Below are 22,878 nucleotides of genomic sequence, written 5' to 3'. Positions count from 1 at the left end.
CCGCAACCATTTGCAATTGTGTTGTCTGGTTGTTTGTTTGTTTATTATTTTTATTCCACCTTTCTCCCAAGTTGGGACCAAACACAGAGACCTTAAATGTGGGCATCAGCATGTGGATTCCTAACCATAAATCTTGAGTTTTGTCTGGCTAAAGTTTGATCAAAAAAGTCTGTTTTGTCTTCTCCCATCTGCCTGGGTAGAAGGAGTAACATGAAGGTTTCTGGGAAGAAGGATGGATGGAAGTTTAAGGGTTGTAGGAAATGAACTCTAGGAAGAGGAATCTAGCAATCCTAGTAGACCACAAGTTGAACACACTCTATTCTGCTTTGGCCAGGCCTCACATGGAATAATATTGTCTCCAGTTTTGGGCACCACAATTCAAAAGGATGTTGGGAAGCTGGAGCGTGTCTGGAGGAGGGCAACCAAAATGGAGAAGGGTCTGGAAACCATGTCCTATGAAGAATGCCTGAGGGAGCTGGGGATGTTTAGCCTGGAGAAGAGAAGGTTAAGAGGTGACATGATAGCCCTGTTTAAGTATTTCAAGGGATGTCATCTTGAGGAGGGAGCAAGCTTGTTTTCTGCTGCTCCAGAGAGTAGGTCACAAAGCAATGGATTCAAGCTATAGGGAACAAGATTCCAGCTCAACATTAGGAAGAACTTCCTAATAGTATGAGCCTGGAGAAAAGAAGGTTAAGAGATGACACAAGATCCAGCTTTAAATATTTGAAGGGATGTCATATTGAGGATGAAGCAAGCTTGTTTTCTGCTGCTCCATAGAATAGGATCTAGAACAATGGATGCTAGCTGCAAGTAAAGAGATTCCACTTAAACATTAGGAAGAACTTCCTGGCAGTAAGAGCTGTTTGACAGTGAAAGACTCCATCGGAGGATGGTGGAGTCTCCTTCTTTGGTGGTCTTTAAGTAGAGGCTGGGTGGCCATCTGTCAGGAATGCTTTGATTGTGAGTTCCTGCATGGCAGAATGAGTTTGGCCTGGATGGCCCTTGGGTTCTCTCTTCCATCTCTAGGGTTCTCCTGTGTTCACTGTCTCTCTCTGTCTTCTCTCTCTCACAGGCGGAACAGGCGGGCGTGTTTGAGCTCCAGGTGCACTCCTTCACCACCACCAGCCCCTGGAGCTTGTGCCATGGGGTCCATCCTTGCCGCATCTTCTTCCGCGTCTGCCTCAAGCATGCCCAAGCCGTGGTGTCTCCAGAACCCCCTTGCACCTTTGGGGCAGCCCTGAGCGACATTGTCCCTGCTGATCGCAACGCTGTGGCAACCAGTGGCCCCATCCGTGTCCCTTTCCACTTCAAGTGGCCGGTGAGGTCCTTTCCAGCCCTACTGGGCACTCCGGGCATCTCATGTTTATACCCAATAGTGGCTGAGAAGCCTTCGTTTCCTTTCCATCTCCATGCCAGCCCCTTCTGTCTTCATTTCATCCCTCTACCTTTTTGCCATATTGTTTTTTACATTTATTTATTTATTTATTTATTGTGGGTATATAACCCATCTAGCCTGCTTCTGCTTTAGGCAGCATCCACACTGCAGAAATAATCCTGTTTTTAACACCGCTTAAACAGTCGTGCCTCAGTGCTATGGAATTCTGGGAACTGTAGTTTTATTAAACAGTTAGCCTTCTCCATCCAAAAGGCCTGGTGCCACAACAAGCACAGTTCCCAGGGTTCCATAGCACTGATTTTGAATGCTGAATTCAGATTTTGAAATTTGACATATTTATCTCAGTGTTAGAGGTGCCTTCCCCCCCCCCCCCAACTGTAGCCTTCTTTTAACTTCAGACATGTTGCGCTGCAAGCTACAAAACGGTGGTTCTTTTTTGTTTTCCAAAACCAAATTTTTTCCCCTCCTGAAAGCAGGTTGTGATAACAGCACAAGAGTTTTTTTCTGTTGTAAAGAGGCAAGGAAAAAAAGAGGCCAAAAACAAATAGAGTAGAAACCAATACAGTTCTTTCAGTACTATTGGTAATATGTCTTCCTTCTCTTCCTTTGCTGCGTATCATCATCATCATCACCACCATATCTTGATTTTTCCTGAACAATGGAATCCACGGTGGCTTGCAAAATTTAGCTTCCTATATCTCTCCTTTATCTTTTTTTCTCCTTCCCTCTTTTAGGGTACATTCTCCCTCATTATTGAATCTTGGAGGGCTGAATCTGGAGAGCCATCTACAGGTCAGTATTTTTCCCTGGTTGGTAGCACAACATGAGAGTTCAAAATCTTACCTATAAATAAGCTTTGTCCATACAACAGCCATGAAATGTAGGCCAGGATTATCTAAAATAATATAAGAGACCAAACTGCTACTCTCTCTCTCTCTACACACACACACACACACACACACACACACCCCTATATACTGTACATATCTACCATTTACTTATTTATTTGGGGGACCAGAACATCTATGGATGGGGGCGGCAAGAGTTTCCTAGCACATTTTGAAGTAAACTTTTATTTTAACAAATATTTTCTTAAAACATCCTCCCTGGTGTCTAAAATAGCCCCAAAGGGATGTCGCAAAATTGTCCCCCCAATTTTTTGGCGCACACACACCTGGGATGTCTCCTTTCTCCTCCCACTGAGCTTCACCTCACTCCCACCATTCCGTTAAAGCATTTTGATGGGACACAGGTTAAGAGGCGATATGACAGCCCTCTTTAAGTGTCTGAAGGGGTGTCACATTGAGAATGGAGCAAACTTGTTTTCTGCTGCTCCGGGGACTAAGACATGGAGCAATGAATGCAAGCCACAGGAAAAGAGATTCCAGCTCAACATTAGGAGGAACTTCCTGATAGTAAGAGCTGTTTGACAGTGGAAGATGGTGCTTTAGTGAGTGGTGGAGCCTCCTTCCTTGGAGGCCTTTAAGCAGAGGCTGGATGGCCATCTGTCAATGGGGATGCTTTGATGGAGAGTTCCTGAATGGCAGGTTCACGTTTCACAGCCCACACATCTTCCTACTACTTCGCCCTCTCCCTTCTTCCAGAGGATGCCCAGAGGCTGATCAGCCGCTTAGCCACCCGCCGTCGCTTGGCTGTTGGTGAGGACTGGTCGCAAGATGTGCAACTGGGAGACCAGAGCGAGCTGCGCTACTCCTACCACGTCACCTGTGATGAGCACTACTATGGGGAGAGTTGCTCAGACTACTGCCGGCCACGGGATGATACCTTTGGACACTACACCTGTGACGATCTGGGCAGCCGAATCTGCTTGGCAGGGTGGCGGGGCGAATACTGCTCCGAGCGTAAGTAGACTTTAGGAAGAGGGAGATGGCTGCAACCGCGGCTGGAAACGTAGGAAAGAGCGGCAGAAATGACCTTCTGGTTATGCTTCATTTTCATGGAGCATCTCTGGCATCTCTGGCATAGCGCATGCCCTCTCCTTGTACTTGGGTTCTGAAAATGGGGTGCCTTTTCTTGCAGGACCCAACTGTCAGTAGGGGTGAAAAACTCTTAAGCTTGGAAGAAGAAAGTTCCTATTTTTTGGCCCCCAAATTAGGTCAGTTGCATGAAAAATACAGGGAGTAACACAAGGGCTTCAACCTAACATAAAATTGCAGGGAACTGTATTTGAATGAAACATAATTAATACGTTTTAATTAGAAAGTATGCATGGAAAAGTTCATCCTGAACATGCCCAGATGTGTTTTCCTTTAATGTTATTTATTTGTACATTCACAGCTGGTGTGCTGTTACCGCTTGAGTGTTGGGCTATGGACGTTATCACACGGGCAAAAGTGATGGGAGTGTAGTGGGATTCTCCCATCACTATCGCTCAGTTGCGCCAAGATGACGTCTCACGTCACTTTTTTATACATGGGAAAATCCTGTGAATAAAAAGCAATGGGAGGATTCCTCTTTATTCGTGGGATAAGGATGCGATTACCGCGACGCCATCTGATAATCCTTGCACAATTGCACGATAGTGATGGCAGCATCCCTCTATGCTCCTGTCACTTTTGCCTGTCTGATAATCAAAAATTCAGGGAGGACAGGATCCAAATCCCTGCTCAGCCATAGATACCCATATTGTCCCAGTCTCAAGAGTCAAGGTAAACCTCCTCTGAACAAATCTTGTCAAGGAAACCCATGGATAGCATTGCCATAAATTGAAGCTGACATGAAAGCACATAACAACCAGTTTGCACACTCTTGCTTCCTTTCTTACCCACTGGAGAAAACAGTAGTTGTGAGTAAATAAATGCAGTTGCTTTTCTCCCCTGAGATGCTCATGTGCTGGAACCATAGATTTGTTGTCTCAGCTGCTAAAAGATGCTAAAAGCTGAAACGTTTGGAAGGCGCACGGTCACATCTCCCCTTCTTCCAGTCTTCAGCCCTTTCAAATGGGGTTACAAAAGTGTGACTAAAGAGGCAAACTGGTCTCGGTTCCCAGTCATCCGTAGGCCTTGCCAAATCTCCATGGAAATGGCTTTGGGCTTAGGGAATCCCTCTTTTTTTCCAGCCCCGTAAAACCATGATGGTTTAATTGCCGCACAAAGCTTCCCCTCGGAGCCTTGGCATATGGAAGGGCTGGTTAACTTCCCAAGGGGAAAGGTGAGGGGGACGGAGAATGCACCAGGGTCAGGCAAGCCCCGCACTCTCTGCGCCTTTGTTATGGGGCTGTGCGCGCCATGGCCAGGAGGGAGGTTCCTCTTTTTCAGAAATAAAAAGTGGGTCGGTAGGGGCAATGGACCCCTCTTTCTTTTCCCAGACACTCTGCTTTTGTTGCGGAGGAACAATGAAGAGCAGCCAGGGATGAAAAGGGGACACGTGTTCCAGCTTGGCCAGGCGCTGTCCCATGGCGGCGTGCCTTTTTGGGTGGCATGTGGGCCTTTTGTTCCTCGCGGTGGCAGGCGCCAGATGTTGGTGTGACGCACGAAATCTATACAGCAGTAGCACTTGACACTAGGCTTGCACATCGTTCTTGTGCACAAAACAGGGACAAAAGTATACAAGACAGGATTGGGGCACCTTATCAAACCCCCACATACACCACATTTTGAGATTTCACATTGCATTCAGTCAATTATCCATAGATTCAACCATCCATGGCTTCAGAATATTCCAAAAATTCCAAAAGAAAACCTTGGTTTTGCTATTTTTATAGAAGGGGCACCCTTTGACTACGCAAGTCTGCTTTGACATTTTTGATATCCAGTATTTTTGTTTCCTTAGCCAAGGCAGAAGACTTAGGAAACTTAAATTACCCTACGCTCACTGGGTCCCCTCTTTTCTCCCCCCACTGCCCCATCTCTCTGTTTAACTCTCTTTTCAGCCATTTGTTTGCCCGGCTGCAGCAACAGCCATGGGTTCTGCGAGAAACCCGGAGAGTGCAAATGTCGGATCGGTTGGCAAGGGCACTTCTGCGACGAATGCGTTCGCTATCCAGGTTGCCTCCATGGCATATGTGCGCAGCCATGGCAATGCAACTGCCAGGAAGGCTGGGGAGGGCTCTTCTGCAACCAGGACCTCAACTACTGCACCAACCATCGTCCCTGCAAGAACGGTGCCACCTGCACCAACACCGGACAAGGGAGCTACACCTGCAGCTGCCGGGCCGGGTTTGCGGGGATGAGCTGCGAGATGGAGACCAATGAATGCGACAGCAACCCTTGCAAGAACGGAGGCAGCTGCAATGTCAGTATCGTACCTTACCCTCCAACCTCCCTCTTCCCTCTCCTAACCAACCCTTTCCCCATACTTCCTATAATACATGCAGCCCATAAAAGCAACTACGGTGGTCCCGCCACATTCACTGGGGTTAGGGGTGAAGGACCCCCCATTAATGAGGGAAAACCACAAATAAAAAAATCACGATTCTTTTTACCTTTCTAGGAATCTCCAGGTCCTCCAGTGCAACTCTACGATCAATATATACCAGATATTAACCACAGAATCATGCTGGAGGTCCTACAATTGCCTAGAGAAGTGTTTCCTCTAGGAACTTCTAGGTTCTCCAGCACAACTCTGTGGTCATCTTCTGGCAGAGTTGCACTGAAGGGCATAGAGATTCCTAGAGAAAACATGTTAATAAAAACCGCAAATAATCAGAGCCACAAATGTGGAGGAATGACAGTACATTCTATAAACTTGCAAACATATCTTCATAGCTGTAAGGGAGATAGATAGGTAGCTGGATAGATAGACAGACAGAGGCACCCAGTACCATATATCATGTAACACCTAAGTGTTTATATGGCAGACATAGCTGTCAGGTAAGTATAAAGGTTTCAATATTCTTTCTTTCCTGTAGATCTAATGAGAGTGCTTGAGACATTTACAATTGCCCTCCTGGAGAATACGGTTGTAGCTGCTTTGGATGATAAGGGAAGCAAATTATATGGGAAACTAGGCATTTTACAAATCAGACTGGTAGAAACACCTTCTTTTATTATTTTAATATATCATCATCATCTCCATCTCACAGCCAACACAGGCCAATATGCGATCAAGAAAAATCATGATAAGGGCACATTTGGGAATGGATGCAAATGGATCCAAAGCCAAGAGGGTGGATGCTTGCTTCAGAGATAGTGGAGGCAAGCCTGGGAATGGTAAATTCCAACTGTGGCATGGCATCTCAAAATTAGGAGAGCCAAACATGGCTTGCCCAAACAGATCAGCCATGATAGAGTCTCCTCTGGTTGTACAATTGAAGTTAGCACTGAAGGATAAGACAAGCAGACAGAGCACAATCCTCTAAGAGCCCTGGAGTACAAGCCACACTGAGTTGGAGCCAACCAAGCGCATGGGAGGTAATGTGTCCCAGTTTCTGGGGAAAAGTTTGAGTTAGAAATAAAGTGGCACGTTCAGATGGGCATCCAAACCTAGTAGACTGGCATCAGGAGCCCATCAGTTGCAGTTTCAAGTGTTGATTCCTAAACTGTTAACCATGATTTAAAGTTCTTCCCCCCCCCCTTTCTCAAGTTAGTTTTTGAAATGCAGAATTTGAAATTTAACCACTCTTGAAGGCTTTCTTCAGAGGCCACTCAGAGGTAGCTCTTGTTGGATTCCCACCCATTTGCCTTCCACTGTTTTTCCTGCTTTACTGTATTTAGAATTCACAAGGGTTTATTTTGGTTGCTAAGTTTTGGTTGCTAGTTTAAGGCAAGCTCCTGCTTAGTGTACCTCCCTTTGCAGCCTGCTTTTAAAAACTGGCACTGATGTGTTAAACAAGGGAGCATAGGAACACCAAGGGAGCATCCATGTCCTATTCTCTTGTGGGCTGTAAAGAGCTCTCTGGCAGGTAAAAGGGGTGGGACAGATGCTTAAAATCTGAAACAGCTGTCTTTTTGGTTAGGTGGGAGTGGCACAGAGGGATGGTGTAGTTGCGAATCTTCCCGCTGCTTTCACTTTATTCCACCATCACTTCATAAGAGAGTTGCATGTTGTGGTGTCTCGCATTCTGGGATATATCCTAGCATTGAGATATATCCTTCTAGTATGTCAAAATGCTGGTGTTTGCTTAAAACCCTTCAGTTGTGTCCCCGGAGGGCCAAACATTTTGGTATGGCCTTGCTTGAAAAGTCACAAAGCTACTAGCCTGCAAAACATTTCAACATGCCCCAGCCATGCATACCCCAATTGGTGTGATTTAAAAAAGAAAATCAGTGCCAAAACAATTCTCACTGTGATTGTGTCCATTTAGACCGAACAGTTCATGCTTGAGCCAAGGCTGCCGCCTCCTGGATAGTCATTGAACTACCAAACTCTTAATCTTTTTACAGACACATCTCTTCAGACTGTATGGTTGCAGGGACATTGTGTGCATCAATGGGATCATTCACACTTACGTTAAATGCATGGAGAGATTTGCATCTGTGAATTGATTCAAAATCGATTCGCCATGCCCATTATGTTTTAGGCCAGTGAATCTCTCTGAGGCATTTAAATCCAGAATTCACCTCTGTTCTGGATCAAAACGGAGGTGCCTCCATTGCTGGAATGGTGGCCGCATGATCCAAATCAATAGCTTACTCGTGGCTATCAGAGATTGGGATCATTGCGGTTCTTAAAATAAGAACCACTAAGGGCTCCAGTGCCAAATGCACTGGTTTAAGTAGGCTTTTTGCTGACCCCCTTGCAAACTGCACCAATTGCGATCAGGGCAAGTCTGAATGTCACACAAATAAACTGGTTCCAAACCAGTTTATTTCCATAGTGTGCATCCATGGAGCATTTGGGCTTGTGCTTTGCAAACTCCTCAGTAGGATAAACTTGCTAAAATGGAAGGGTGTTTCAGAATTGGTTTATGGTACGATGCCACTCTCAAGAGGAGTCCTGCTTGTAATGTCAAAGGAGATGTGGCTGTATGTTTAGTTGCCAAGTAGTGGCTTGAATGTTGCAGGTAAGCAGAACTTTCATGTGGCAACAAATACATTGGGACAGGAGACTGCTCTGGTGCAAACACAATTTAACAAGATAAATTGAGGAATATACATCAGAAGATCACAGGGTATACAAGTGGTCGCAACAGCTACCACTGTGCCAGAAGATTTACGGCAGTTGGTTCCCTTACACCACCCTTTTCTCCTTGTAGCGCTCTTTGCAGGTATTTCTCAAATGCATACTCATGCCATTTTAGAGACTTACATGCACTTTTTAGGCTCACTGCTTTTCAAGCAGTCAGTTAGAGGAATGATCAGGTAACCTGTGTGTATTTGAACCAGTGTGACATAATGGTTTGAGTGCTGAACTATGATTCTGGAGACCTGGGTTCAAATCCCTGCTTGGCCACAGAAACCCATTGTGTGACCTTTGGCAAACCATGCTCTTTCAGTCTCGGAGGGAAGGCAAAGACCAGCCCCTTCTGAATAAATCTTGCCAAGGAAACTTCATGATAGGGTCACTCTAAGTAGGAAAAGGCACACAATAATAATAACAAATACAGTCATATTTTTTACTTTTGCTAGCAAATATTCATTGAATGTTTTGAAGAACCACCTTTTAATTTTGTACTGTGCACCATCAAGCAATGGCACTCAAGTACACCTCTTCTCTAGAGCTTGCACCTTCCGCCATTAAATATTTTACATTATACCTATACATGATATAACCATGGGATCACACATGTTTTGCATAAGAAGGAAAACTGGGAGGGAATATAATGGGGAGGTGAAATTAGGAACCAAACAACAAGGCTGGGGGGAAATTCAATCATTCAAGGAAAGGTAAGTCTGAGTCTTTTAAAGTGGATCGTGAAGAAAGTGAAGCATTGGATGGAAAGGAATGCTGCAATAGAAGATGGATGGACAGCACAGGTAAGCAGAGGCTGAAAGATGCTGAATCAAGGGAAAGTGAAAAAATAGAGATAAAAGAAACTGAGTGTGTGACATTAAAGGGTAAAGTTTGTGGGGAGTTAAAAAGGATATGAGAGGTAGAGAAAAACAAGAAATACATTTGGAAGGATAGGTGGAGAGCCAAGCAGCAGAATAAAAAATAGGTTGGAGAAGCAAAATGCTTTAGAAAATGATACGAGATGAGAAATGCTTCAAAAAATAATGCAAGTCTACTTGTGGAATATTGGCTATGAAAATAATGCCAACAGGGCTGGATTTTTAGATTGTAAAGATGGAAGAAGCAATGTCTTGACAGTTAAACAATGGAAGTTTAGTTATGCCTAACTTAAGTAGCTGGCTGCAGGAGAATTCAGAGAGGAATGTAGAAGAACATCGGTGAAGAATGGGAAGTCCCATAGCCATAAAGGAATAATGAGGGAAATTGAAAATGAGAGCTCTGTGGCTAAGATGGTGTTTCTAACCACCAGAAGCAGTTGGCAATGATGGGTGGAGATGGGGGCATAGCCAGAGGCGTAACGGTCCTTGTTGAGGATGCTGGACTTTTGCATAGAACATCACTCAAGACACAACCAAGAATCTGGAGCACCATTCTTTAGAGGCAAAGGACAATTCATTGAGGGGACTGCTTCCAATGTTGGCTTAGGCACAAAAAGGAAACATCCAACCGGAGCCTAAGCATGTGTACTTAAGTCTCATGGCATTCAATGAAATATGCTCATATCTAAGTACATTTGCACCCAGAAGCAACACTGGAATACTAGGACAACAACATACTGTATTAATGGAGTCACTTAAGGTTTTTCTGCTGAACCCAGATTATTTGGGGGACATAATTGTCTTCTTTTTGGGGTGAGCGAGGCTGGTCAACTATGGCTAATTTGAAACGTATATGTATATAGGACATCCCAAGTAGTGCCATCATCTATCTGTATGGCTGGTTGACTCAAAGTTATCTGCATGCATTTCTTCTTTGTTTGCGTATTACTGCCATATCTGCACAACACTGAAGGGGCCTGCCAACTCGACAAGAATCGTTATCTTGCACCCGCAGAATGCTTCCAGTACAAGAAGATAAGGAACTGTATAGACACACCTCTGCTTTCAAATGGCACACTGCTTCCCACAAATCGTCTTTCTCATAAAAGTAGTTATTCCGTGTAGAAAGGAGTGTTAGGGTTAATAGTATGTTTGCAACTTCCAGTCCATTCTTAGTTTAAAAGCCATGCAGAGCAACAGATTTTATAAGATGGACTATTCTGAGAAGAGGGCAGCAGACCCAGTTTTGTTAGCCAAAGCCTAACAAGACCGTACCATTCGTTGTCTCTTCAAGAGAAGTTTATTCCTCTCATTGATGATTGGTCTTTATGCTTGTCACCTTTAAGATGACAGTTCAAAGAGTCGTGAATGCACACTGGCAAGGAAAAGGGATGCCTTATTCTTTGTGTGCGTCTTGCACTAAACTTTTATGGAAGATGGAGGGGAAGCAGGAACAGTCAGGTTTGGCTCATAGTCCACCAGTTGCTGACACCAAAGATGGCGAGGCAGATGTATACCTTGAATTTTTATGACCCGTGGGGCAGAAATTGCTTTGAAGGTTCCTCAACACTCTTCTTGATTTCAATCATGCAAGCAAGCAAGATTTATTGAGGGTTGCTCTATAGGACCCAGCAGGTTGTGTTTGACCTGAGCTCAGCCTCTGCATAATATATTAATGCATTGTTTGATAAGGTGGAAGAGAAAAGGTCATTCCATCTGTTTCCAACTTAATTTTACCCAAAGTCACTCCAGCTCTCCAGAGGCCCTGCTACTGCTTCACCGTCTGGTTTATTCCATAGGAACTGTATTTTCCCTTCCTCTTAGTATCTTTTGTAGCTTATGCTTGTCTTATTTTCCTAACTTGTACTTCAAAGCACAGAATTGCAGTGGCTCTAAGCAAGAAAGAATATGTACAATGAGCATGGTTTGTGCAAGGAGTGGCAATCATGCGGCCCTATGAATTGCATTGGACTTCATTTAATGGTAATGAGGACATTGCAGAGAAACTGAATGCCACAACTTTGGTAACATTGGAAGTGCTATGAACACTTCTGCACAAACGCAGAACACCTTTTGCACACTGCTGAGGGATAACTGCAAATAGCCTTCCTCCCCAAGACATCGGGAATTGCTGGGAAGGCTTTGAAAGAAGTGCATTCATCTTGGAAGTTTACAGCCCATGTTGCACGGCTACAGTGATGCAGGTGATGGCAGCACCCGGGAAAAGGCTGCAAGGTGGGATGGCAGAACCAAAGCAATGGGGGGAAAATAGTCTCCTTCGGTGCTGGCTGGTTTTGTCTGAATTTCCTCATCATTATTACACAAAGTCCAACTACTGATGTGGCACATCTCCAGAACGCCAGCCAAGATCTGCTCCCTCTATTGACATAATGCTTCCTGGAAGATTTTAAGGTACTAGGGATGCTGCCCCCTGTTCCAAATGCATCTTAAGAAGTAGGCTTAAGTCTACGAAAGCTCAAGCTGCCAACTTCTTGCAGTGAGTCTCAAAGGTGCTATAAGATCTCTCTACATACTGATTCTACAGACTAACACAGCTATACCTTTGAATTCTATCTGTTTTTATATTTGGCATAAAGCAAGGCCTTCTTTATGACAGAGATGGAGAATGGAGGGAACTCCAAAGGCTTAGGTGCGGGTCTTGTCTAACTAGTTCCCGGTGTGTGTAGAAGTCACACAATGCTATAGACAACTAGTGTCTGGGGATGTCAGGATATATATTATTCTACATATATAATATATTATTAATGATAATACATTATTGCCAGGATCCAGTACTCTTCAAGCATAAGAGGGCTGGGTTCCAGAAGGAAGCATATTGGCCCATTGCATCCAGGACTGATCATACCAAGGAAAATATGAGAAATCAGTGCCTTTTCATAGTGGTCATTTTGTATTTTTTAGAGTTTCCCCCCTTGAACTTTGAGGAGATAGTAGGTAGTTATCCAGGTAGTTAAAAGGCAGGTACCAGATGTGCCCAACATCCATACTCTCTGCAGCTCAAGCAAGAATTCAGACTTATTTTGCCAGTAGATTTGCAGCATTTGATTTACAGACATTGCAGCATATAAAGGTAGGACTTTTGTTTGGGTTTGCACAACGGGTGGCAAATTTGATCTGGGATTTAGTTCAGGTATCCAAGTCACTGTAGGCTTAGCACATTGGAGCGCTCATATAAAGTTAAGGTTTAAAGCTGGAACAAATTTACTATTTCACTGTCATGGGAGTTACTCACAGGCTCCATAGCATCTAAATAGGGATGAACCTGAGCTTTTCTAAAGTGAAAACCATAGGCAGTTAAGCATGACAGAAGCTGAGCCACTTAGAAGAAACCCAAATTCCTGCAGGTGAGATATAGGCAAAGATCAACTACAACTCCAAGGTGCATTTTCCCCCCTCTTCTTACATTCGCTCCACTAAAAGCATCAGCAATTTAAGGTAAGTTTTTCGAGAGTATTGCTGAGAGCCCATGCCAGAGAATGTTTCCATTGGTTTTGCTAGCAAGACTGCTGATTAAAATGCAACCCCTTTTTAATGTATTGGATAATGTCAATTTAAAAAAACAACAATGAAAGACAGGCCTTGCGATCGGATTTACCAACCAAGAAAGCAAAATACATCCAAGGGAAAGGGAATGCAAGGGAAATTAGGAGGAAGATCACTTTACTAACACTCAAAACAAGGTGAAAATGGGCATTTATGTTCAGTTGGGGGTCAGGCTAGTGGTGGCAGCTGGCTCAGGTATTTTGGTTTTGGCTAGTTTTAAAAGATCTCCCCAAGGTAAGTGAATCCATTTAGGAATAGAGGTCGACACACTAAGAAAAAAGAACCCTTTTATAACCTCCAAACAAGAGGAAGTAAATTAGCTGCCCTATTGATATGGAAGTCACCAACTGTCTCTGGGTCAAGATGATTTCCCCACTTTTTCTGAAAGGCTTTCCCAGGAGAGAACCCGAATTCTGTTTGTGTCCCATTCTCTTTCTCTGCAGGGAAAAAGCCATAATGGGTTGGTTGTCGGTCCTTTCTTTTGCAGGATTTGGAGAATGACTACAGATGCGCCTGTCCGCAAGGTTTCTACGGCAAGAACTGTGAGATCAGCGCCATGACTTGTGCAGACGGTCCATGCTTCAACGGCGGGACATGCCTTGAGAAGCGCATGGGGGGCTACACTTGCCACTGCCCAATAAACTACCATGGGTCCAACTGTGAGAAGAAGATTGACCGGTGTAGTAGCAACCCCTGCTTGAACAGTAAGCAGTTCTTTTTTGCCCCCTTTGGGATATTTCATTACACTAAAATGGGCAGGTTGGAGGGTGAGTCCTGACCCGAGGAGGCCTTTTTGAGTATTGAAAAGGCACGGGTTGGTTGCTTACATATGGTTATAAGAGGTGACACAACAAAGCATGTCTTGGGCCACATGTATGTAGCATTTGTGCACCCACAAACTCTTGCACTATCTTGGAAGAACATGGGAGCTGTAGTTTTAAAACAGCATTAAGCCCAGAATCCTGTGTGAATCCACAATTATAAACCTAGAATACCTCCAAATGGCCCCTAAGACACAAGTGCAAGGATAGCTACATGCAGTCCTTGCATCCAATTTTTCTGGCTCCAGAAGCCCTCCCAGCCCTCCAAATAATTTTTATAGTGGACCTTTGCCATCTGTGGGGTTTGGTTCTGGGGGTCCTCAAGGATAGCAAAAAACAAGGATGATTGCTCTGCATATTATCTGATGCTAGGAATATCTGCAAGATAGCACGCAATAAATGCATAAAAGCAAGAATTGCAATCAATCCTCAGCCCAGAATAGACAGCCAGCATGGTATAGTGTTTAAGTGCTGAACTCAGGAGACCAGGGTTCAAATCCCCACTCAGCTTGTTTTCTGCTGCTCCACAGAATGGGATACAGAACAATGGATGCAAACTACAAGAAAAGAGATTCCATGTAAATACAGTCAGCCCTTCTTATACACTGATTTTTTTATACACGGATTCAAGCGTCCACGGTTTGAAAACGTTCAAAAAAAGTGTAAATTTCAAATATCAAACCTTGATTTTCCATTTTTTTATAAGGGACACCATTTTGCTATGTCATTATATTCAATGAGACATGAGCATACACGGATTTTGTTATACACGGGGAATCTTGGAACCAAACCCCAGCATATAACAAGGGTTCACTGTATTAGGAAGAACTTCCTGACAGTAAGAGCTGTTTGACAGTGAAACATGTTCCCTTGGAAGGCAGTGAAGTCTCCAGGCTCTGGTTGAATATAGGATCATTTTGATTATTCCATCTACTTTACCATGTCGCATTGCACTGTGTCTTTTGTATAATTCCTTTGCTATTCTAACTGTCCAGCCTTCCTGCCAAGAATCCCAAGCAATATATTTTCAGGTCCTGCGAATTATCCTTCAGAGATCCCTATCACTCACAAAACGAGAATGCCCAGGATTCTCATTTAAAAACGATGTAAGTATGTTCCTTGGCTTTAAGATGCAATGGATGAATGTTTTCTGCTTGCCTAATCCAGATAGTTAGGAAAGTATAGAAACAATGAAGCAGCTGTTTTCCAGTTTACTAAAGCTTTCCTGCCTGGCTGCTTCTTTGCTGGAGAGAACCAGAAATGAGCTGAGGAAGTGCCCAAGAGTCTGCTGACCACCCTATTGTAACCTTCTTTCCTTCTTTTTCCAGGTGGCCACTGTCTGGACCTGGGCCGCAGCGTAATCTGCAAATGCCGCCCGGGCTTTGTCGGCACTCGCTGCGAGTTGAACATCGACGACTGTGCAGGCAACCCATGTGCCAACGGTGGCACCTGCATCGATGGTCCCAACAGCTACACCTGTTCTTGCACTCTGGGCTACGGCGGGAAGGACTGCAGCATCCGCATGGATGCCTGTGGCTCCAGCCCCTGCTTGAACAGCGGCACTTGCTATACCCACTTCTCCGGCCATGTCTGCGAGTGTTCAGTGGGCTACATGGGCTCCAGCTGTGAGTTCAAGGTCCAGGTCCCGACCCCCGTGAGCAGCCAGCGCATGGCTGACAGCCCTTTCCCCGTCGCTCTGGCTGTCTCCTTTGCCCTGGGGCTCATGACCCTGGTGCTCGCTGCCTGTGCCGCCATGGCTGTGCTTCGGCACATGAGGCAGGGCCACAAGGCAGTCAAAAGCAGCGTCTGCAACGACCTGGCTACCATCAATAACTTCAAGGAGAGGGATGGCTTCCTCATCTCCCCGGGTTGCTTTAAGGTGTCTAACAGGGAAGCCAGATTCAACGGTGACCAGTTCAACTGCAAGAGGAAGCTGCTGGATCAGAGCCGTGAGTCTGTCTGCAAGAAGCTGGAGAAGTAAGTGGTGCTTTCATCTTTTTTTTGTCGCTAATACCTAGGAAGCTGATGTGAAATTAAAGAATGAGGAGATGTATTGGCTAGAATTCATGATCACGGTTGCAAATACATAACTTAGAGCAGTGGTTCTCAATCTTCCTAATGCTGCGACCCTTTAATACAGTTCCTCATGTTGTGGTGACCCCCAACCATAAAATTGCTGTGTCTCGGTTCCTAAGACCATCAGAAATATATGTTTTCCAAGGGTCTGAGGCAACCCCTGTGAAAGGGTCATTAGACCCCCAAAGGAGTCATGACCCACAGGCTGAGAACTGCTGACTTAAAGTTACACACCTATAACTGACTCATATTGATGGTCCTTCTGTATTCAACAGTGTAGGGAATACTTAGGCATTATCAAAGTCCCCCAGTTCTACCTTAAGTGGGGACCAGCTATTGCAAATGATGAAGGTCTGTTCTTCTGTCAGTCAGGATGCAGAAGATTGATGTTTCCACTGTACCCCTGCAAGTGATCTCTGGTGCAAGGAGGAATTGTAATAGAGATCTTGCTTCAGATTAGCTGGCATGACAAGGCTGGAATCATCATTTTAGTGTGTCCCAGTCAATAAGTGAACAGACCTCCACTGCCTGCAGCAGCTGATGCCCGGTAAGGCAGGCTTGGAGGGAGACGCTACTTAGTTTTACTTAACTAAGGTCCAAAATACACTGCAATAATAATCCAGTTTGATACCACTTCAACTGCCCTGGCTCAATGCTAAGGAATTCAGGGAACTGTAATTTTGTGAGACATATAACCATCTCGGTCAGAGAGTTCATCCTAATTTTTCTTCCTCACTATACTCTAAATCAGGGGTTAGCAGGCATTGGGGTCTGCACCCACCCCATTGCCTTCTGCCACAACTGCAGATCAACCAGGAGGTCATCTCTGGCCATGGGGAAAGTGTTGTGGGAGGTAAACCAAATGCACAGGGTGTTCTTTGGTTTAGCCCAGTGGTTCTCAACCTTCCTAATGCCGTGACCGTTTAATACAGTTCCTTATGTTGTGGTGACCCCCAACCATACAATTATTTTTATTGCTACATGCAAATATGTGTTTTCCGATGGTCTTAGGCGACCACTGTGAAAGGAAAGGGGTCCCGACCCACTGGTTAGGAACCACTGGTTTAGCCAAACATTGCACCCTGGAGGCTTCCAGCGCACTGTTCTGTTCTTGTTCTCTTTTCTTTTTAAATTCTGTTGCAGCCTTTTACTAGCCTAGCTGCTATATGTGCCTTCAACCCAAACAGCTGCTGGTTGGCCATAGGAATGGTGCCAGCAGAGCAGTTGGCTTCACCTTTGTCCTCCTGGACCTGAGAAACTGGGAAGAGTTACTTCAGCAGAAGAACAGACAGCGTAACCTATGAGAGATCCCACTAGGCTCCAGTCTTGCAGTCTTCAAACCCACCATACCTTTGGAAATTGTGCTGAAATTTCAAGTGGATAGCTTTCTGTAGCAGGAAGAAATGTTCTCCTTTCCGACTATCTCAAACTGGCAGAGAAAATGCTACATGGAATTATAACTTCAAGTCCCTGATTCAGATCTGATGTCTACAAAATAAAGATAAACTGCTGCATTGGTCCCCAAGGGAAGAAAACTGAAGAAGAAAAAGAATGCCACTACTTTGTGCGCCTTCAAGACAACTCTGACTGATGGCAACTCTATCACAGTGTTTTCGTGGCAAGACTTCTTTAGAGGAAGTTTGCCATTGGCTTTGTCAAAGGCTGAGAGTGACACGCCAAAAGTTTCCATGGCCGAACAGGGATTCGAACCCTGGTCTCTCAAGACCCCTAGTCCACACTCCAAATCATGCTGATTCAGATTTATGGAAAAAACATTACAGACTTCCTTGACAAGATTTCTTCAGAGGAGGTTTCCCATTGCCTTCCTCTTAAGGCTGAGAGAGTATGACTTGCCCAAGGCCTCCCAGTGGGTTTCCCTGGCTGAGCAGGGACTCAAATCCTGGCCTCTCCAAATCCTTGTCTAGCACTCAGACCACTGCACCACACTGCCTTTGCTACTTTAATTGGGACCAACTAATCTAATGATCTCACAAGAAATCACTTAGATGTCACAGAACTTTTCTGCAGGTCAAGTATTCAGCAGAAGAAAAAGATGTACTGTTAACAGACATGGTCTAATAAGTCATATACATAGTTTACATTCAATGCTGATTCAGGATGCTCTTTTTAGCCTTGAGTAGATTGGTTCACCTGATTAAGGATGATGTGCTTTGAAGATTCAGCAAAAAGCTCCCTCCCTTATTTATTGGTCTGATTTCATAAATCACAATTCCTCATTGATATTGACCAATTACACAGTAGCTCCATACTCATAACATCTCTTCTCTTCTCTTCTCTTACATCTATTCAGAGTATAAGAGTTATTTCCCCACCACTTTTTGATATCTTCTTCTTTCCCCACTGCAGTAAAAAATCTGAGCCCGTCCGGTCCATTGCTCCCGCTGGATACCCAAAAGAAGGCTCCTATCACCCCATCTACATCATCCCAGACCAGATGGAGCAGTGTATTTATGCAACTGAGGTAAAGAAAATACGCTCACTCCTTGGCTCGGCCCCTTCTGTCACCCCCCAAGTAGTTTAGGGGGTCACAGATGACAGTAAGTACCCTGCAACTTAGGCAAAAAGGGGGGTCCTTTTGGCACAGCCATGGTGGGATATTCACCCACTGTGGGCATGAAACTTAGCACTGATGGTACCAGTGTGCATGCCAGCAAACTCAAGGCAGGTTCAGGGAATGAGTCTCATCTTGCCCCCTTCCTTGTGTCAAAGATGCTGTCCAACTTTGTATATGTACCTCTTAAAAAACAGTGTTATATATCTGTTCACACACACTTACCATTTAAGTTAAAATCTGCTATATTGGTGCTTACTGCTAGTCAACAGATGCCCATCCCAGTTCAAACAAACAGCATTTAATGATGATTTTTGCTTTTCTTCAGTTCAGTTAGAAGGCATACTCAAAATGTACATTTTGGGGGCCAAAAATTTCCTTTAAAATTAACATTTATAAATAGGAGAAAATACGTTGGATTCAATACTTGGAAATGTGCTGAAGTACATGTGTTGATTTCTAAGAATTGCCTTAACTCCACTGGCTTTTCACTGTAAACCCTGAACTTTTGTCCTGGAAGCCATGTTTAATTATCATTGCAAATGTTTAATTGTAACTACTCCTATCCCAATGTGTCAGACCAAGGCCTTTCCTCAAACCATTATTTTATAGGGGACAGGTCTTACACCTGTCTTCTTATCATACAGGTTCAGCTTTCAAAAAGACAAAAAGGGCTCACATGTTCCAGTGTGCCAGCCAAACATGGTCTTTTATATCTTGTCGTGAAGGCAATTTTCACGTGAGAAACCCCATTTAAACTTCCAATTTTCCTCCCAAGTTAATAATGGGAGGCTTGAAGAAAATAAAAGCCTAACTGACAGACAGAACCACGCTTTCTATTCCTGTAACACCAATATTTCAGATATGACCCACATCAAATTGATGGAACTGTGTTGCTGATATTAAAAAGATAAATTATGCAACCATGGTATATTCCAGTTTGCTCCTATTTGGTACAAGTCTTAATGAAACAAGTTGGATTAAAAGAGAACTGGTTAGGAGTACAAAATCTGGAAGTAAGCTTTAATCCACATATAGTTAGCAGAGGCTTCCTCTTTCACAATCTCAGCACCATCATTTAATCCCTGCAAAAAATAGTCAAACTGAAAGTATTCTTTCTTTATGCAGGAAATGATCCTTGGAAATGTCAGGAAAGAAATCTCAAATGTTTAGCCACCAGTATCCAATGTTAATATTACCATTCCTATGCAGTGCTTGTCTGAAAAGGGATGGACTGTGTTTGTTTATGTATTTATTTTGCAAGCTCACAGTGTAAATAGTCTTAGGGTTATATATCCTCTCAAACACACTTAAGGATGTGTAATAGCACATGTGTATCCATTACATAATGGCCAATCCCACTGGGACTCTCCAAGCAATGCTATACTGTGCAGCTCCTATTCCAAACTTCTTTTGCTCTTTCAAAAAGTAGCCAATGGTTTAGGCCTTTCGGAAGACTGATTGTGAATCTTGCATCTAATCCAAAGAGCTCAGAAGGGTAACACGAAAGGTATAACTCTCCCCAAACCACTCCCAGAGCTTTACAGCTATATGGGGACTTTCTCGCACCCATTCCCAACTCCATAATCTAGTTAGTAAATTAGCAAGGGTATTATAGTGGGCCCTTGGTATCCACTGGGGGTTGGTTCCAGGAGCCCTGTGGATACCAAAATCCATGGATGCTCAAGTCCCATTAAATATAATGGCATAGTAAAATGGTGTCCCTTATATAAAAGAGCAAAATCAAGGTTTGCCTATGGGAATTTGTATATTTTTAAAGTATTTTCAGCCGTGGATGCTTGAATCTGTGGACAAAAAATCCATGGATAAGGGGGCTGACTGTACCACTGACAGACTTGTTTAGTGCAGTGCTGATAGTGAAAAGCAAGCAAAAACAATGCATTTTAATAATTTGAGGAATTATCCCACGTACAAACAGTGGCCTGCGTCATCTGCACAACTGAGATCTCCCTCTTTTTAATTTCTCATTAATCTGGGCATGTCCAATGTGAAAAAATCCTGACTCCTGTTTCACACATGGCCTGTGCCTAGAGCTTGCTGGGGCCAAGGCCTCTCCATCATTGGAGATGACACTTATGGCAGCAATGGGGTTCAAAAAGAAGACCCAAGCACCACTATGCAGGCACCTGTCTTGTGCCATATAAGAACATTTTAGCAGCCTATGGGACCCAGAAACATCCATGCTTTAATCTAGTTGTATGATGCAGCCTGTTCCAGGGTATACTCATAGGCTGCAGCTAATGTCTCCTTAAGATGGAGAACCAGACATTATAGAGCAATGAACGCACATGATCAGGAAAGGCTTTATGCTTTCACTATATGACAAGGAAAGTTGATTATGTGAGTTAAATGTGCATGGCCTCCTTTTACACTGATGTGATAGATGAGTTCTACAGGAATCTCGCCGGGTTGAGCTCTTGTTTGTACAAATAATATGGGTAAGCTGAATTTCTTTCTATTTCTTTTCCTTGTTGCATGCCTTGAATGGATAGGATGACTAACTCATGTATTATGCAGCAACAGATGGAGTTAATTAAACACCTTTGCTCCTGTCACATATTTTCTTGAGATTAGCTCATAAACCACAACACATCAGCAATCCCAAAGTAATATCATTCCCACTGGAATAGGTATCAGGAGCAGAATAATGAGATGAGTCTAATTATTACTGGATTTGCACAAAAGATGAATCTAAATGCATTTTTAAAAAATGTTCGAAATATGCGGTATCCTGAAAGAAGATATGAGTTAAAAGCACCACGTCACGAAAATGGAGTTCCCAGTCAGTGGATGGAGAGTCTCCCGGTTAAACTCTTCTCTTGTTCCAACTGGCAGAGCCATGCAAATCAGCAAAGTCTGGTAAGAGGAGAGCCCCTGTTTTGTGGGAACAAGATGTGCAAGGAACTCCATTTCTCCTATTACCATTGGTTTATTTCTTTGGAGTGGTATGGCTTGGAGTTTTTCTTCTCATATAATCCATGGTAGTCTAGTTTGTGTAGCAAAGAAATCGGCTGCAGAGAGTATTTTCCCTGTCTCCTTCTGCCTTCAGATACAAGCAGCCAGACAGCAGAATATCTGAAACATCTTTCCTGCTTCCTCCTTATGGGAATCTAGAGCAATTCTCGAACCACTCCTGTGGGAAAGAGACACCAATTCTTTTCTCAAAAGTCAAAGGTCAGCTACCATGGATGTATAGTTCAACCAGACCAACTGATTTGGTCTCTTGCTTTACCCCAGGGATCTGGGAAAAAAGAGATCATTTTACAATGAATTCAGTGTCTAGGCCAGAAGTGGAAAACATCTGAGGGTCCAGGAGTTGGTTTTGCCCTCCTCTCTGCCTTCAAAACATCTCCCAACAATTGTAGATTGTGTCCCAGAAATCTGCTGGAGGCAGTTTGCAATTGGGATGAATTTGGGGAGTTTACTAAAGCAGGGCTGGGCAAAACATTTGGGAGGCACGCTTTGCCCGCTTCTGATCTAGATCCAGAACAGTGCTTCTAGCAGATACTCTCAGGTGTTTTGCTCCATCCTTTTCAAGCATTCCAAACAATGAACGATAAGTAGAAGGAAATACCAGATCTCAAAACCCTTGACAAAGTTTGTGGCAGAAGTGCAAATTTTGCACGGACGCCTTGAGGAGTATCTGGCAAACTCTTGAAGCAAGGGATTTCCTGCTCTTGACAGATTTAACAGAAGCCTACCTGCATGTTCTGCTCAGTGTCTTGAGCAAAATTCTGTTCTTCAGCCTCTCAATGGAACCAAAGGCTGTGTTTATGCATCCATGCAAATGTGTGCGTATGTGTTTTGTTTTACAGGACTCCAGAGAGTCTCTAATAGCTCCTCTTCACCTTGACGGCATGCATCTTTAAGGCAACCTGCTCCTTCCTTTGTCCTTCGAATGAGGAACCACTGAGTGCCAGCAAAGCATGGCTTCATTGTCAATATCCTGAAGAGTTTCTAGAGTCCTGAGCAGCAGAGGGACACATGCAGGCATCCAAGTGGCCATGGTTTGCTTTCCTCAAAGGAAAAATCTACACTTCTGCTCAGTGCGGTATCATCTGAGGGTTGCAATTTGATTAAGATCCTGGTGAATGAAGATGGTGTGCAGAGCCATCTTTTAGGATCGGCTCCACCCAAGGGAGCTTTAGTGGATAGCACTCCCATAAAATGATAGGGCCCAATACTGTTGGTCTGTTAATGAATATATAACTAAAGTAACAAGAGAATTCAAAGCAGATAAAAGCATGAACATTACAAAGAAAACAGCCAGTACAGCATCCAGAAATGCCCTTACCCTCTCAGCTACCAGCCCTCAAAGGTCTGCTTATAGAAGGACAGCAAGAAGAGGGCTAGTCTAATCTCTCCAGGAAGGGTGTTTAAGAACCTGGGGGCAGCCACCAAGAAGACCCTTCCCATGTTCCTACCATGTGGAGATACAACCATGAAGACATGTGCCAACTGACATGTCTCAGTACA

General features: G+C 44.0%; 1 protein-coding gene and 1 long non-coding RNA gene across 5 annotated transcripts in view; one reads left to right on the top strand and one right to left on the bottom strand.

Moving 5' to 3' along the window:
* Window positions 1-22,878, bottom strand: part of LOC121915411 — a 48,653-nt gene that overhangs the window by 5,687 nt on the left and 20,088 nt on the right. The gene's annotated exons all lie outside the window — the stretch shown is intronic.
* Window positions 1-22,878, top strand: part of DLL3 (delta like canonical Notch ligand 3) — a 32,826-nt gene that overhangs the window by 2,872 nt on the left and 7,076 nt on the right. For 2 of the 4 annotated variants that reach the window (XM_042439631.1, XM_042439632.1), the window contains exons 2-8: window positions 1,073-1,318; window positions 2,131-2,188; window positions 3,001-3,258; window positions 5,289-5,650; window positions 13,400-13,616; window positions 15,062-15,710; window positions 18,177-18,291. In XM_042439631.1, the coding sequence (XP_042295565.1) occupies window positions 1,073-1,318; window positions 2,131-2,188; window positions 3,001-3,258; window positions 5,289-5,650; window positions 13,400-13,616; window positions 15,062-15,710; window positions 18,177-18,291 (1,905 nt within the window). Of the gene's footprint in view, window positions 1-1,072; window positions 1,319-2,130; window positions 2,189-3,000; window positions 3,259-5,288; window positions 5,651-13,399; window positions 13,617-15,061; window positions 15,711-18,176; window positions 18,967-22,878 lie in introns of those variants that run through there. The other 2 variants (XM_042439630.1, XM_042439629.1) reach the window with 1 other exon arrangement.

Source organism: Sceloporus undulatus, chromosome 9, assembly GCF_019175285.1.
Source record: "Sceloporus undulatus isolate JIND9_A2432 ecotype Alabama chromosome 9, SceUnd_v1.1, whole genome shotgun sequence".
NCBI lineage: Eukaryota > Metazoa > Chordata > Lepidosauria > Squamata > Phrynosomatidae > Sceloporus > Sceloporus undulatus.
Note: the sequence above shows the minus strand (reverse complement) of the source record. Positions and strands in the feature narration are given on the sequence as shown.